Source organism: Aspergillus thermomutatus, assembly GCF_002237265.1.
Source record: "Aspergillus thermomutatus strain HMR AF 39 chromosome Unknown NODE_421, whole genome shotgun sequence".
In the NCBI taxonomy this organism is placed as follows: Eukaryota; Fungi; Ascomycota; class Eurotiomycetes; order Eurotiales; family Aspergillaceae; genus Aspergillus; species Aspergillus thermomutatus.
Genome location: NW_020798471.1, coordinates 1 through 16,108, shown reverse-complemented (window position 1 = coordinate 16,108; position 16,108 = coordinate 1). Strand labels below are relative to the sequence as shown.

General features: G+C 48.9%; 5 protein-coding genes across 5 annotated transcripts; 3 read left to right on the top strand and 2 right to left on the bottom strand.

The window, feature by feature from the left end:
* Positions 1 to 938: 938 nt before the first annotated feature.
* On the top strand, positions 939 to 2,045 carry CDV56_102266 (MutT/nudix family protein; the record flags this gene model as incomplete). The annotated part of the gene is made up of 4 exons (XM_026755885.1): positions 939 to 1,001; positions 1,142 to 1,234; positions 1,467 to 1,707; positions 1,798 to 2,045. The coding sequence occupies 4 exons, from the start codon at positions 939 to 941 to the stop codon at positions 2,043 to 2,045; spliced, it is 645 nt and encodes a 214-aa protein (XP_026609758.1).
* A 229-nt stretch (positions 2,046 to 2,274) lies between these two features.
* CDV56_102097 (putative NUDIX family hydrolase) lies at positions 2,275 to 3,207 on the bottom strand (the record flags this gene model as incomplete). The annotated part of the gene is made up of 2 exons (XM_026755716.1): positions 2,275 to 2,787; positions 2,875 to 3,207. The coding sequence occupies 2 exons, from the start codon at positions 3,205 to 3,207 to the stop codon at positions 2,275 to 2,277; spliced, it is 846 nt and encodes a 281-aa protein (XP_026609757.1).
* Positions 3,208 to 5,487: 2,280 nt separating this feature from the next.
* CDV56_101580 (C3HC4 finger protein) lies at positions 5,488 to 6,996 on the top strand (the record flags this gene model as incomplete). The annotated part of the gene is made up of 4 exons (XM_026755199.1): positions 5,488 to 5,617; positions 5,674 to 6,690; positions 6,779 to 6,848; positions 6,900 to 6,996. 4 exons carry the CDS (start codon positions 5,488 to 5,490, stop codon positions 6,994 to 6,996), a joined length of 1,314 nt encoding a protein of 437 aa, XP_026609756.1.
* Positions 6,997 to 10,382: 3,386 nt separating this feature from the next.
* Positions 10,383 to 13,245, top strand: CDV56_100615 (uncharacterized protein; the record flags this gene model as incomplete). Its single annotated transcript, XM_026754234.1, has 4 exons — positions 10,383 to 10,507; positions 10,592 to 12,704; positions 12,757 to 12,882; positions 13,057 to 13,245. 4 exons carry the CDS (start codon positions 10,383 to 10,385, stop codon positions 13,243 to 13,245), a joined length of 2,553 nt encoding a protein of 850 aa, XP_026609755.1.
* Positions 13,246 to 14,349: 1,104 nt separating this feature from the next.
* CDV56_100298 (uncharacterized protein) lies at positions 14,350 to 15,201 on the bottom strand (the record flags this gene model as incomplete). The annotated part of the gene is made up of 3 exons (XM_026753917.1): positions 14,350 to 14,488; positions 14,554 to 14,631; positions 14,678 to 15,201. The coding sequence occupies 3 exons, from the start codon at positions 15,199 to 15,201 to the stop codon at positions 14,350 to 14,352; spliced, it is 741 nt and encodes a 246-aa protein (XP_026609754.1).
* Positions 15,202 to 16,108: the final 907 nt, after the last annotated feature.

Genomic DNA, 16,108 nt, shown 5'->3' with positions numbered 1-16,108 from the left:
AACGTGTTGAAGAATGATTGTAGAAGATGGGCGCGAAAATGGACGGGACGGCCGTGTGGACGGCTCGGCCGTGGATTACGTTAGCAGGTCAGGGCTCAAGGAGACATAACATCCTGCGGCGGAACTACAACGGGTGGGCGTTCCCTAATGTCCTTTGGGACCTGCTCGGTATGTCCAACTCGTAGGCGAGCTTGCCGACTTTCTCAAGAAGATGAAATGGCCCGGCCTTGATTGGGGACAACATGTTAGATTCTTCAAGAGAATATACCGTCTGTCCTGGTCAGCCGGCTAGCCGGAGATATGCGTAGTCCTCTGGGTTCACGGGTTTGTGTTTCTTGTCAGAATTATAAGCCATGCGGCTCCGAGCATTAAGTATCGCGTCGGTGGCATCGGCGCGGATACGCTCGCCTTCCACAATAAAACCCATCAGGTGTCGTGACCAGGGTGTTGGTTGGGAGTTGTGACAGTAGTAGACTCGGTTCGGTGTTGTACGCTGTAGAGCAGCTTAGAGAGTTTTGCCTTTCACGGCGCCCGTGTAAGCATATTCCAAAGAGATTGATAGGGTTTTTCCGCTAGCAAGCAGCACATGATGATATCGGTTCGTGGTCACTTGAAGAATGTCTGTCTGTCTGTCTTCATGCATATTGAATGAGATAAGACCAGGGTTGGCCCTATCTCTATCTGAAAGGGGCTTAGTCTAGCCCCTCCTTTCCAATCGTCCAAGGCATACGGAGTAGTTTCTCCATACTCCATACTTCATGCTCCATCGACTGTGTACATATATAGCTCCAGTCAGCAGGTCGTAAACCTGACTTCATAAATCTCTCATTATACCATCGCCATCTGAAGAGATAAGGGCTCAAGTCTTCTTTTCTTATTTCCAGTATACTGCAATTGCCTCAACTTGCATTGCTACCTTACGTTCACCTAGACCAAAGATGTCCGGGTCCGGGTCCGATCCCAAGTACGCCAAGTCAAAATTCATATCACGAGCTCCATTGGTATGTAATTGATGTTGTGGGGGTGCAGCTTAAATTCGGTGTATTATTCATGGCGCAATGTTCGCGCTGACCCCTTCTTTTCAACTGGAATTACCTCCTTGTGTGGAAAACAAAGAAGTATGGGCTGATTCACATGATAGGAAAACAGTAATGCCAAATGGACCAGATTAGTCCTGACCACGTACACTGATCCAAATGGTGTGGAAAGGACTTGGGAGTCGGCGGAGAGACAGGTGGGTTGGTCACTTTACTTTAACCCCCAGAGCGGTTCCTGTACGAGTCTTGATATGGTTCTTCCTGCCCATGCTGGACATCCAGGAAGGTGCTATGACGCAATGTCACTACGCGTCTGCCTTGTGACTCGGCGGAAGGCTTATAGCTTGCCTCTCCTTACTTGAGTAGCAAGTCATCTTTCATGGTCGAGGAATCTTGAGTAGTATTACGTGGAAGTACTGACTGGTACAGACTCGGCCACCGGACTGCGATGTCGATGGCGTGGGAATCGTGACTATCCTCGACAAGCCAACTGGCCCTGAATTGCTGCTGCAGAAACAGTACAGGCCGCCCATCGACAAAGTGGTCATCGAAGTCCCAGCGGGTCTCGTCGACGCCGGGGAGACCGTTGAGGAATGTGCGGTGCGCGAGCTCAAGGAGGAGACGGGCTATGTGGGAGTGGCAGAGCAGACAAGCACTCTCATGTTTAATGGTGAGTGACGCATTGAAGACTACACGCAATTTTTCGTGATCAAGACCGGGTTCTTCCCTCCAAGGCCTGATGCAAGACAACTGATCGAAGGTATCGCAGATCCGGGGATGTGTAACACTAATCTGAATATGGTTCATGTGCGTGTGGATCTGTCGCTTCCTGAAAATCAGAATCCTAAACCCCAACTCGAGGACAATGAGTTCATCGAGTGCTTCACACTGCCCCTGAGTACCTTGTTCTCTGAGTTGAAGAGACTCGAGGCCGAGGGATATGCCATTGATGCCCGCGTGGGAACGTTAGCAGAAGGCATTGAACTGGCGAAGAAGCTGAAGCTTTAATTGCGCGCCTCATTCACGGCTTTGGTGTATTTGGCTGCGTCCTGCATATAGACGTGATCGAGGATACCGTTCGTGTCGACAAACGCTTATAGATGAGTTTTCTTGGTGTTAACTCAAAATCCACCCCTAACATCCTCCACTTCTTGCTATCAACAGGCGGATACACCATCATCTAGAAACTGCAGGAGCCAACCTTCCTATCGACTTTGGCTACAAGGCTGAGCCGTTCTCAAATCTTTCCATCCTGTTTCAGGCCGTTATATAGTGCCCATGCGGCAAGTGTCTTGCCGTCTCGCAATGCCTCTTTCCAAAGGTCTTTCAACGGCACAATCTTTAATGTAATCTTCTCGCCATGCTGGCGTAAACCCGTCAGCCGACCTTGTAGACTCTCGATCTCCCTGCGTGGCATCCTCTTTTGGCACAAAAACAAGGGAATAAACTCATCGCTTCCTCCGGGGGACGGATAGACTGCCCTTTGCAGAGACTCGCCGTCCTTTGGCTCCGAAATTAATTGCAGCGCCAGAGAGGTCATATCGACAAGTTCGTTTTGAGGTATTGTCAATCCTGTTTCCTCTTCTATCTCTTTCGCGGCTGCCCCGGCGAATGTTCCACTATCATCAATCATACCGGCTGGGATCTCGGGGAAAGCTAGGGAACCGGCTGGGATTCGGGGTTGAATGGTCAGAATCGCTCGCTTCTCGTCCTCATTCGATGAAGGCACATCGTCGGGCTGGAGGATTATCTATCGCACAAGCATCACGATGGTCAGTGAACAATGTTTCGGCAATCTGATGCGCATCGTACAGAGATGAACTGTTGTTATTCATACCAACATTCCCACACTACCACCTCTCAGAAAGACCGTTCCCGGAAGCGTTTCCCCGTTTCCATTGGAAACTTCTGCGTTGATCTTAACAAACCCCAACCTGCCGCCCTTGAAGTAATCCACAGATTGAACATTGATCTTCCGTAAAACATAGGGGTTGTGGTTGAACTCATGGGACGGATGGTGTTGTCGCTGTAACGATCGCTGAAGGGTGGAAAGCCAGATCTGAAAGGCTGGAAAACGTAGTAGGTCGTCCTTGCTCAAATCGCTAAGAGAGTTGACCGGCACAGACACAGATCTATTGCCCTCGTCAAGAGGAATAGTGAAGCTCGACATTGACCTGGTTGTGACTGGCAGTGTGATGGGAACGGAAAAGCAAGATGGATGCAGATGCCGCACGGACAGCCACAGCCTGTTCCTCATGAAGCGCGTGTGTTGGTCGAGAACTCGTAAGAAGAGAGTTTGCTTACCACAAGATGAACAGCGTGACCCAAGGAATCTCAGACAGATAACAGACCATCACATGAACTGTTTGATTTTACTGGGCTAGGAGACCGTGGAAAAACATTCGAGCAGATGATAGATAGAGTTCAGTGGAGAATAGAGACAGTGATAAATGACGTTGACAAATTGCTGCGGGAATCACTCCCCGTGTTCGTTTCCTCTTGCTCCGTGGTATCTTGGGTCCTCGCATTGTCGCTACGGAACTCATTCTTTTTCCGTCTAGTCTTATCATCATCATTTCATTCCTCGTGAAGTGATTCTAACTACTCCGTAGGAGCACTAGGATCGCGGACTACCCGGATAGGTCAACCGATCATTCCATCGTCGCTGACTCGGCTAATAATCTACATACCTGATCCCGGATATCTATTATCTAGTTTATCTACGGAGTAACATGTGCCATACAACTCTGATCGATCATCCTGCGGGGTCAGATGGTGACACCCGCCAAAGGAGCTTCGTTGCTTGACGGATTTCCTCGCGCTTCCTATTCCCTGCCACCCGCCACAGTTGGCGGGTTTGATAATTGGACGGCTTTGGACAGGACCTTTTATGTCCTGTCCATTCCTTGCTCGCCTTCCCCCTCATCATCCGTTATTAATACTCCATACTGAAGGTTCCCTTTCCCTCCCCCCAATCCCTCTCTGGCCACGGCGCAGTGCAGACCCGTCTCGCGCGCATCTTCCCGATATCGCTTGACGGTCGGTACGGTCTCGATTTCATCAACGTTGGCCAGACGTCAGAGATTCCATGTATGCTACGGTCGTACTTTTGCTCCGTTTGGCTCCTCCCTGCCTGGTTACAATTACTATCAGGGATCCTTCTCTGGCAACATCCACGGGCCTGAGTCGAAAACTCCGGGAGACCCTGCCCTTCTCTTGCGTGTCATTCAACCATTGTTAGTTCTCACCGGGCTGATTGCAGTGCCTTATCAGGGCAAAAGTTTTGTCGCCTCCTGGGGCTCTTTGGCTCTCTTTTAACTCTTCCTTTTATCCTCTCATCCACCTTCTCCTTGTTGCTTTCTTTTTTGCCCCTTCTCTAGGGCCTTGTCAGCCTTGAAGGGTCCTGATTCCGAGCTCCGTATAAGACTAATCCACAAGATGATTTCCAGCCAATTGATGTCGTTGACTTAGGCGAATGATCAAATGTTTTCACTATATTTAAGAAGACACTGGGGACTGTCCGCCATCTGCATTGTGGCTGGTATTTGACACTGTCACAGTATTACGCCAGAATCTGGTTGGAATAAGGCTATCTGTCCCCATCTGCACGTTATCCATAACTACTTGAATCATGTTAGCCTGGGTTTCTCTATCAAACAATCCCTGTTGTATCCATAAGCATGCCACCGGCTGTCTCCACCTGAGCTCACCTGTCTGTTGCTCGTGTCTGGACATTCATTCGAGTGCTTCTTATGGGAGGATCTTGTCTTCTGCAAATGCCGGCAACACACCGAGGCATACTACAACTTCTTCTACAAGGTACTGTTGGAAGTGCCAGGGTCCGTCTTCTCCTCCCCCCCCGCTCCACCCTCCCCATCAACCACCTCTTCAGCTTGTTCATTCACTAGTTCCTTGAGTTCTTTGTGTTTGATTATCATGTGCAGCTTCGCTTATACTCGCTTGACCACATTTGTTTAGTGTAATTATCTGCGTGCTTGCTTGCTTGCTTCATTCACTAAAGCAATCGCTCACTGGCTTGAGTCCTTGTGATTTAGAATACTGGAGTTTTCACTCTTCATCTAGCCGTCCCGGCAGGCAGGCTTCCATTCACAATCAACAAGAATACCCTGTTGAGGCTTCTCTTGCAAGTGCCAACGCACGCAGGCTGTCTTTCGATATTCCTTCCACCCTTCCTCCTTCCATCTCTCTAGAGCCGACGAGATCTCTGCATCGCAGAAAATCCCGCCACGATAACATCGACAATCTTCGAGAGGAACTGCACGCCATCCATCAGGGGATCACGAGAATTCTGAATAACTTGCAGCTCCTGAGCGAAGCGCTACTGACCTATCAACCTGCAACGCAGTACACCTGCTACCCGGGCTATCAATTGATGCCTTCGAGCATGGACGTGCAGCTATCTCGTTCCACTGTCGAGGACTCCAGCAATATGGCTCCTCCAACATTCTCAAACATGCAGGATCCCAGCGGCCATGGGGCTGTGGACCCGCAAATCGCCATGCATAATAACGCATCAGGTGCCGTGGACGCTTCTGCAAATCCTCATCTCGACGGTCAAAGTGAGTACCCCTAGCCTCGGTTGGAACCAATGTCTTAGGCTTAACAATTTATGAAGATCCGAGTATCAATCCGTTTGCAACTTCCCTTGCCGATGAGTACCTCGCTTTGATACACGACGGAGACCTCAACTTCCCGCCACCCAGTTCCCAGGATACAATAACTGCGGTGGATGCAGGGGCCCAACAAACCCACGGAGAGATTATAGCAGGCCAGAACTCCCTATGGGGAGGTATGATCGATCACAATCGAGACCAACAAGAAGCCAGCCTGCGTTACTGGGATCCCCCACATTTCGCTGATTTCCATAGACATAGTTATTCTCATGTACGGACAGCGCCTGTTCAACCACCGGGGTCGTTGTTTCCAAATAGTCACCAGATCGCAGTGCAGCAGAGATCCAATTTACAGCCCTCAGGACCACAAAACGTGACAGCGCCAGCTTACCAAATGATGCCACAAAACTCGATCAATAGTCCCGCACAGTTAGAGACTCAGCATTACGCAAGTGTGGGATATCGACCTGTCTATTCTCAGCCAACTTACACCCGTCCCAATCCCTATATGCCATTCCCGCAATGGGGCGTCTCACCGGTGACCAACCAGCCCAGACGGCATCATCGGACGCAGAGCTCCTCTTCCACTGCAAGCTCAGTGCCGGGGCAGCAGCAAGCTCCGTCTGTCGGCCAGACTGCACGTCGACGCACGCGCCCTGCAGATGTAGCGAATCCGCAGCTCCCACGTCGCCTCTCGACTTCTCAAGTGCCCAGAGTACCAGCCGTGACGACTGCCACAAGCTCCAATCCTACGATGGCGATGGGAGCACCGCATTATTTCACATATCTCACGCCGGAAGATCATGTTCAGATCCAACGATTGGCGGAGCTGCAAGCATACACGAGCAGTATGCGCACTGGTGGTGCCGTTCATGGGAGCCACCGACAGCACTCGCTGAATGACGATGGCATCGTTGATCGTGCGCCACCGACTCCCAAAGGCCTCGATGACGTGACGGATGGTCGTCCCGCGCCCAAAGAAGACAATGAATTGACCGTCAACCTCGAATGCAAGATCTGTATGAGTCAACTCGTAGACACCGTGATAATCCCATGCGGTCACGCGATACTCTGCCGCTGGTGCGCTGAGCAGCACATGCCGTCTAGTCGACTCGATCAAAATCGGGTCAAGGGACGGCCCCTTTGCCCTATGTGTCGTGGAGTCGTCAAATCCAAGGTACGGCATCGGATTCGGATAAGGAATAGCGCTGACGTGGTTGTTGTTTAGATGCGAATCTACTTGTCCTGACACCGCAAGCTGCCTTAATATGCCTGGTCTTACTTCCTACTACGATCCTTCCAACTGCCGCCCGGGCTATCCTTAGGTCGCGATTACTCTGCCATATGGCGAGAAACCCAAAGCGCGGCTCCCGGGAAAGCCACGCGATAGAAGCTGTTGCCGCGGCCTTGAACAGCAAAACAGAAGCGTCACTTAAGGGTGGCATTTCCGATTCGACTTTATGCCCTCACAAGCACACTCAAACTGTTTGTGGGGCTTCGCTCTGTCAGTGTGTGACTCTCCGAAATTTTCTTGTTGCTTGAGCAGAATCTTAATCATCTACTAAATTCGGCTAATAGCGCGTCATTTGCTCTGTGCATAAGTCATCGTCAGCGGCGATGACACTGAACTGTGTAATGAAGAGAATAAATTTGAGACGAACATTTTCGGCTATGCCGATGATGACCATATCCGTTCCGCGGTCACTTGTTTCAATCATAACCATAGATAGGCGACTTGAACAATGACGGGATGACTGGTGACGGGTGAGTGGCCTAATAATAGGAATCTCATGATCACGCCAGAGGCAGTCAAGACACGGAGGTCTGAAGAGGCTGTGGGCAAAACACCACTAGAATTTCGCAGTGCCGTTGCCTTTCGGATATAAGACTCGTAGTCGCAGGCAAACACGGACGTGAAAACTGGCCATTCATAATTTCATATGCGAATACTCCGTACTGCGTGGTGGCAGACATCCGATCACGGTCTCTGCAGTACTGGAGTCAGCACCGAGCCTAGAGACATGGTTGCGCAATGACGCCGGATGGCGTGGTGTTTTCGTATCTGAAGAGTACCTTAGCTTCTTGAAAATACTTGAAACAGCCAACTGGCAAGCTAAGGGCTTGTGCCTAAGGCATCGAAGTAGGAAAGTATATTCCGAAGACTGTGAAGGACCATGAACGGTTGCATGGCGTTTTTACCCGGGCAACAATCCACCTTGACATGGATCATGGAAGCTGCTCGATTGCAGGAATCAACAAGGTACCTGATAATAAGGTACATCCATCAAAGGGCTCATGAGATTGATATGAAACGTCATTGGTTCATCTCAGGACTCTGTCGCCAATATTTCTACCTATATCCGTGGAAGGGGGCAATGGGTCGCAATCTCGCAGTCGCACAGACAAGGCAACCATTTCTATCCAGTAGCTCATTCACCGCGCTTAACCTTTCCCGGCAAACAAACATTATCAGCACTGTGTATATCCTCCGTTCGTAGGTACGGTAGCAACTAGCAAAGGAGACAGTGGTAGAGGTCTATGCCGCCGTTCTCCATGCTACCTACCCATGGTATCCTAGAAGCTAATTGTCAATCGAGTGTCATCATTACAATCCCGCAGCTATATACACGATCAAAATTCCTAACTGCCTCCTCTGGCGGATCCAGCCGTTCAGGGTCCCAGGGAAAAGGGCAGGAAAGCCTCAATCTGCCTGTCTTCTGTCTCGGGCGAATGGGTCTGAGCATGTTGCACGTGGCGTGTTGATCATGGATCGGGCTTCTCCATACTAGACATATGAGGATATTCCATCCGAACGCCCTACTGTAGCTGCCTGATGTTGCCTTATCGGGTTAAAGAAGGTACTGTGTATCTTTGTCGCGGTCGTTCGGGATGATGGTAGATCAAGGGTAAAGAAGCGCGGGTGGCATTGCGCAAAAGCCTATGGATATTGGATAAGGTCTAGAAGCTGGGTAAAACAAGGCAAAACGGCCAGGCTACGGATGGATCTGAATCAGTCTCGTATTTCTGCTGTATCGGGCGATGTGTTGAGTATTGAGTCATGAGAAATGCTGCTTGTGATTGTCTGGTAGGTACCTAGCATAGACTGCATCGTTCTTGGGCTGTTGTAAATCAGACCACTCATAGTTTCCAGGGTGCGATGTAATAATCCTCACCAAAGCAAACAGTCACCGGACGACTATCGGTAAACAGCAGAAACTGGGCCTTGACGAAAGGGAAAAGGATATGTCGACATTGAGTTACACCATGTCCGCTCCTCAGTGCAATCTCGGATGGTATTTTAGGTGAGATTGGGATGACCTGTACGGCTGGTGAATGATCATAAAAGAGTGAACCTTAGACTTGGAGTTAGATAATTGCCTTCCGTATGGTGAAGATAAAGCGTTTAAATGCATTTGTAATATGTCTCGGTGTCTAGCCCATGTTTTGATGTTCGAGAAAATTCCTTGGTGGATCGTCAGTAATAATGTACGCTACTTTACTACTAAAGTATCTCAATTGTTTTGAATCGGGTTGACGACCCGTCCTTGAACATTGGGCAAAAAGAGAAATATTATCTATCTCCCTAGGTCCTTTGGTTTCAACTTTCTCCGGAACTGGCTGATTCAAGTAGATCAGTGATATCCCATGTTGAGGTAGAAGAGATAGACAAGGATCGCTTAACCTTAGTGATAATAATGTAGACTAGGTAGACTCAAAAGTTCACAATGACAAGGCAACCAGGTCGATCTAAAATCATGAAAAAGTATCTATTCTACTTACTCGATAGAGAGATGACAATAACAATCTCAAATCAGGGCAGTAACCCAGCCAATAATCCGCCAATATTGGGGCTTGATTATTGATTATTTACTTCCTATTAGGTAGTCTAATTCCCGTGGTTATTTTTGTTGTTGTTACCAGCATCATCATCATCGTCATCATCACCATCACCACCACCATCTCGGTCATCCGACTTGACTCCCTCTCTCCACAAACCAGCCTTGGAAGCAAACTGCCTATTAGGCTAGATCGGTGTTGATATTCAATCCATGCTTACGACCTGTGCATTTCTACCTAAGGTCCGGAGTTAGGCAGGAGCAGGTGAATTGGAAGTAAGGTACAGTAAGGTAGTGTGGCTCTCCGACCTGCCTGTTCGCCAAAACGGATGGAGCCTGTTAGTTGCCTATCTACCTGGTAGAGTCATCATCATCGTCCATCGCGCTCGACCTTCTCTGAATCAAGAGCTATAAATAAGCTGCCGTCTGCTTCAATAGCTACCCTAGGTAAGTGCCGTCACCAATATCCATATCCTCATTCTTCGCTGTATTTCTTCGCCTGGCATCGTGAGTGCACCTCTTCCTCTGCTTGGCATCAAGGATCTGTCGCTTGAATTTGGCGGTGATGGTTGGTTTTCCCTGTCCGAGAGTGGGCAGCCTCGAGGATGTCTTTTTTGTTTGTTTTCATTCCATTTCGTATTCCATCTTTGTTGTGTTTTGGGGGGAGTTTATGTTTCAAAGCTGTGCCTGTTTCTTTCTGTCATGTACTCACTCAACCGTTGGACAACACAGATCCGTGCCCCTCTCACCAACTCCAATTTCATCCATCACCTTTCTTCTAAGCTGGGATGTGGATCATATCAGCTGATGCAGATGGGGAGAAATCAATCAGATGACATGCTCCAGATTGACTCTAAAATCCTTTGAGAATAATAATGAGCAACCGATTTACGTATCAGCAATCGGGAATTGTTCCAGATCACCCCAACGTCCACATCAGGAGCAAGGACCAATCGATCGATTCTCCCAGAATCGCAAACAAGACCGGCGACTTTTCCAAGTAAGTATTTCTGTCGGCAACTGCATTATTCCTCTTCCAAGGTATCTGTCCATTTACCTTTCATCTACTGACCGAGTTGTCTAGGAGATCAATCGGTCGATTGCCCGCCGACAATGCGTCTCCTGTGGCATCTCCGATTACCGATCTGGCGCGCCATTCGGCCAGCCCCTCGCTCTCCGTGAAGAGGCCGTATTCCGCGGGGGCTATGCCAGAAAACTCCGACTCGGAGGCTCTTAGCAACCAAGGTTTCGCTTCAGGCCAGAGCATCGAGGCTGCGTCACCTCACTTCTTAAACGGTCGCCAGCAGAAACCAAAGACCGGACAACGACTCTCTGCCCACATGCTGGGCCCCTCCGGCAATCGCATAGCAGGCGAAAGTGGAACTCACCAAAGTAGTCCGTCTAAGAGCGATACGCGACCGCCTCGATTTTCAGCATACTCCGCGGACGATCTTGCCAGGAGGTGGCGACGAGAGGTGTCGCAACCCGATGCGCAACAGATGCGCGCAAGCCCCGTCCAGCATGAAAGCGTATCGACTCTTCAGCCAAGTGTCAGGCAAGAGAAACTCGCTGCACGGCCCAAGGGGCAACCGGCGGAATCGGTGGAAGGATTGAGCTTTGATCAGAAATCCGCTGGAGGTGACTCAGCGGTAGCCGGAGGTACAGCATCACAGGGGATCTCCTTACAGCCAGAAACTCATCCTATAACAGAAGAGCAATTGATCAATGAAGTGCGCGGAATCTACGCCGGGCTCGTCATGGTGGAGAAGAAGTGCATTGAAATCGACAAGCAACAGTCTGAGTCGAAGACTGCGCTGTCCCCACTCCAATGGCAGGCCCTGATTGCCTTACATCGAACGCTGCTGAACGAGCACCACGACTTCTTTCTAGCCTCGCAACATCCGTCCGCGAGTCCTGTGCTTAAAAGACTGGCAGAGAAATATGCCATGCCGGCTCGTATGTGGCGTTACGGGATCCATTCCTTCCTAGAACTACTGCGCCATCGGCTCCCTGACTCCCTAGAGCATATGCTGACTTTCATTTACATGGCTTACTCAATGATGACTCTGCTATTAGAAAGTGTCCGCGCCTTTGAAGAGACTTGGATCGAATGCCTCGGCGACTTAGCACGATATAGAATGGCAGTAGAAGAGGTGGACCTGCGGGACCGTGAGGTCTGGGCTGGCGTCGCCAGATACTGGTACAACAAGGCGGCAGATAAGAATCCTGATGTTGGCAGAATACAGCATCACCTTGCCGTCCTAGCTCGCCCGGATATAGTCCAGCAGCTGTTCTACTATACAAAGTCTTTAGTCAGTGTACACTCTTTTCCGAGCACGAGGGAAAGCATACCGTCATTGTTCAATCCGCTTCTGAATGCGCCAAAAGCACATCACCACTATCCGGTCATTGCGGCTTTTGTTGCAGCTCATGGCTATCTTTTCTATCGCAGCCCGGCGCCTCAGTTCTTCAAATCAGTGGAGGACTTTTTGGCACACTTGGACACTCATGTCGGTCGAATGGGGGCCGCGTTCAAGATGCAGGGCGTCTACATGTCCTCGTGCAATTTCGCAGCCATATTCGAATACAATCACCCGGACGCTGCCTTACCTGCCAAGTTCCACCCAGCAAGAATCCATCAAGGGGGATCTTCTTCGTCGGAGACCCAACTGACATCCGCAAAAACGTGGACTCCCACTTGTGACCTCCATCTGAACGAGGCTGGTTCAATGGCATCCAAAGATGGCTCAAAGTATTCGACACTTAGTCTTTACGGGTCGTGCCTGACCTTTCAGACCTTGTCTGTCCTTCTTGACCAGATCGGAAACAAGAACATTTATCCCACTGTGCATATCTCTCTGGCCTTCCTCTGGTGCCTAGCACTAAACGGCAAGAGCAGCATAGAATACATCGAAGCGTTCGTTCCGTGGAGAAGGATCGCCACCTTCCTCAATACCATGATTCGCGATGATACGGATACTCGAATTGTCGAAGGCCCCAATTTTCCTACAGTGGAGGAGAGGAAGCATTTGCCGGAGGACTTTTTCATACGTGGTCAGCTCTGGAGTCAGCTCTACTTTCCTCCTCATTTCTTTGAAAATTCTCTCATCGAGGATGAGGGGCGTTTCATTGAGCTACCCTCTCTGAACGTTTCGAGGATGTACAGGTGCCTTTGGCTGGGAGTCAAAATCGCGACGGTATGTCAGAAAGACCGCGGTGAAGGAGCGTGCAATTGCTAACAAGGTACAGTTCAATCTTTGGATGACATACGACTCCGTCTCTCGAAAGTTCTCGACGACAGCCTTTGCCCTTCAACTTGAGAAACTTGCAGAGCAGCACAATCCCTTCAACGAAGTCGCACCGCCGCAGCCGGCGGTCCGCGATCTGGAAATGCGTGACACTTGAGGGTCCAGTTCCTCTCTAGGCCATAACACGATTCTCCTCAATTGCGCTCGAGATCCTGGGCTGTCGGGCAGGAGCTTGTCAAAGCTCGAAGTGCGATGATACCATCCTGGGAATAAGGCGTGTTATTGCTGGCTGTGTATTAAGGCCAAGCAATTGGATGGCAATGGCAACGAAAATGGTCACACAATCCTCAGCAGCAGCCTGCGTAAGGCCAACTCGCCGGGAACAATTAGCAAAGAGACCATTGCGCTGATCTACCAGGTCACGCTTGTTGCCAATATCCCCCGTCTCAAACGCATTCCATTCCATTTTCTAAGACGGCATCTTCGCTGAACTTCATCTTAGACTCATACATATTCCTACTCTGCCTTGGAATGATACTTCCAGATGTATCTCCTTGACGAAGTTGCATTCTTACTGATCACATACTGTTTTCAGATGGATCGTCCTCAATGGGGTTCCTTTTGGATCCTACGCTCGCTTCTTGTATGAATTTCCAATGGAGACGACAGCTTCGATGAGGCCACTGGAGACGATGTGATGTTCTTTTCGCTGAGGACGTTTTCTCTCTCGTCCGTACCTCCCTTCCACCCATTTGAATGTCACCGAGCACTACATACTCGTACTTGGAGCCTATGAAATACATACAGTCAAGATGGTCGTAAAAAATGAGAGATGACCTTGTCGATCAAGCATCGTCCCCATGAATTGATGTCCACCAATGATAGGGAATCCCTGCCATACGTGCACATCTAGTTATCCTGTGTACCTAGTGCGTGGCTGTATACGTAAGTGCCTATGGCTGTTGTGGGGTTGGAGCATCGCGGCCCATCAAGGACCACCTGAAGTCCAAGATACTAGCCTTTTTCTGGATGAGCTCGCGCTCAATTGCAGTGGTAATCTCCCACATCTTGAGTTGAACCAGCGGGTCCTCTTTATCCCCATTGGCAAAGTCAATAGTTCTAAAGCGTGTGCCCTCCTTTGTTCCCTTTTGATGGTCTTCGTAAAGGCCTATCAAAATCTGACCCACATGCGGTCTGGTTCTTGTTTGGGTAATTTCATCTGAGATATGAATTTAATGCCAATGGATACAATAGTTTGAATATAAGTAAAGCTAGTGTATATCCCACACTATCAACATGGTCAAGGACCCCGGGGTTAGTATTGAAATGAAGTGCATATGCGTGAATAGTCCCACAGACTCAGCCAACCATAAGAAGGTTTCAGAGTAAAGATCCCGAGCTACAAGGGTGATAGTTAATAGCTACATGTATTTGGAGGACAGATAGCAATATTACTGTGTTTTAGTGAGGAAACACTCTAAAGTGGGTCATACCCTAAAAGCATTGTTGAAATCTAGCAAGTAGGATTATGATAATTCAGTTATTTCAACGTGAAGAGAGAGCTAAGAATGCTTTCTAGGAAGAGGAAGGGCTGTTACCACTCCCACTCTTTGCTGTTGAGATACCAGTCAGGGTTCTGAGATCGCTTCACTAAGCCCCAGCCAGCGTACGTCACATCCGTGAAAGGCTGGGAGCTGTCAAGAACTTTAGGGAAACAAAAGCCCGAAATATGGCTTTGGACAATAAATTAGCTCTCAATCGACAACCATTGGGAAAAAAAAGACTCAAGGAGACCTACAGCGCCTTGGTTGCTTCGTCGAAGATGATATTCCCTAGGTGGGGGATTCTGGGCGACCATCCAAACTTCTTCAGCTCCCTAAACTATATTAGAATGGCTTCAGAAATGGCAGAGCTTAACATACTCATCAGACTCGCGGAACTTCTCGCGGACTTCATCACGGTATTTTCGGTCTCGATCCCAAAATTCCTTAGCGCGAATTGATTCCCCAGGTACACAAGCCCAGACGATATAGTTGATATACCCGCCGGGTACACAGCCTTCATCGTCTTGATTGCTCTCCTGATAGCCAAGGAGCTTGGGAACTACCTTGCACCCCTTGTCTGTAAGACTCTGTAAGACCGTCCCTTCCATATGTGTCCGCTGAGCGATAGCCTGCTGTGCTCTAGCTCCAGGGCCACGAGCAATCGTTCCAGTGATAGGAATCTGGATGTAAATACGCAGAATGCCCTTCTGGTTAGGATCGGCGGCATTGTGGCAGGCGAATTTGATAGCTGCGTAAGGATTGCCAATGCCATCATCGACTTCGTCCTGGCTCATTGTTTGGTAATCTTCAGCAATCTTCTCATCTAGTACCCAAGTCTGGGGGCCCTTATCAAAGATAACTCTGGTGCCAGAGAGATGATCAAAATCACCAGGGCCAGACATTGCAATGGATTAGTATGAAGGAGCTAGGGGCAAAGGAAACAAGAAGTAAGAATAAAGTTAAGGAAAATTTATACTTAGTGAAGAATTAAGCTTCTAGGTGAGTTCATTAACGCCTATGGGTCATGGGAGGTTGCAGTTCCAGAGAGGAAGGAATGAGTTAGAAGAGCATGTGCATGTGAGTCCTATAGACCTTGCGGATGGCGCAGGAATAACCACATGAAATGGGGTTCAAATCGCCCAGTAGATGAGAAAGAGGCTACATGATCCTCTCCCTCCTCACTGGCTTCCAGGGTGATAGGGAGTAAGATGTTTGTATGTATGTGTTGCAGTAGAAATTAAAAAGGATACATTGCATGCTAGCAACCTTCCTAAATTGCTGCAGTAGGCAAACTCTAGATAACTACTCCGTAGGTGCTGTAGGAAGTAGTCTGGCTACTGATATAGTGTGAGATTAAGTGCATGATGCTTAGCATTCCCCTAGTTCACTGTTAGAGCTGAATACTTAGTGGTTTTTAGGATGTGTGGTAATGGAGTAGGGGATTTTTAGTTAGGTATTTGAAGGGTTAGAAGTCCTATAGAGTAACTTGCAGTAATGTAGAAGGTGTAAAGCATCATCAGAATTGTCCAGGAGTTCATAGACTATAATTTCAGTAGGAGGGCGGAGTGGGCTTGCAGCTCAGTGGGTGTTGCAAATAGGTTGGTGGGTGTCAGCAAAAAAAAGGTCAGCAGGTGTCCAACATGAATTAATTATATAGGTGTTTGACACCTGTTCAGCATATGCCACATTAATTTTCCACCCTCCCTAACTATCTACCCCGACCATCTACCATCCCTGACTGTGAAGCCAGAATTCTTTGTATAGCATCAAAATTTAATCATATACTACCTCCCCTTGACCACCTATTAA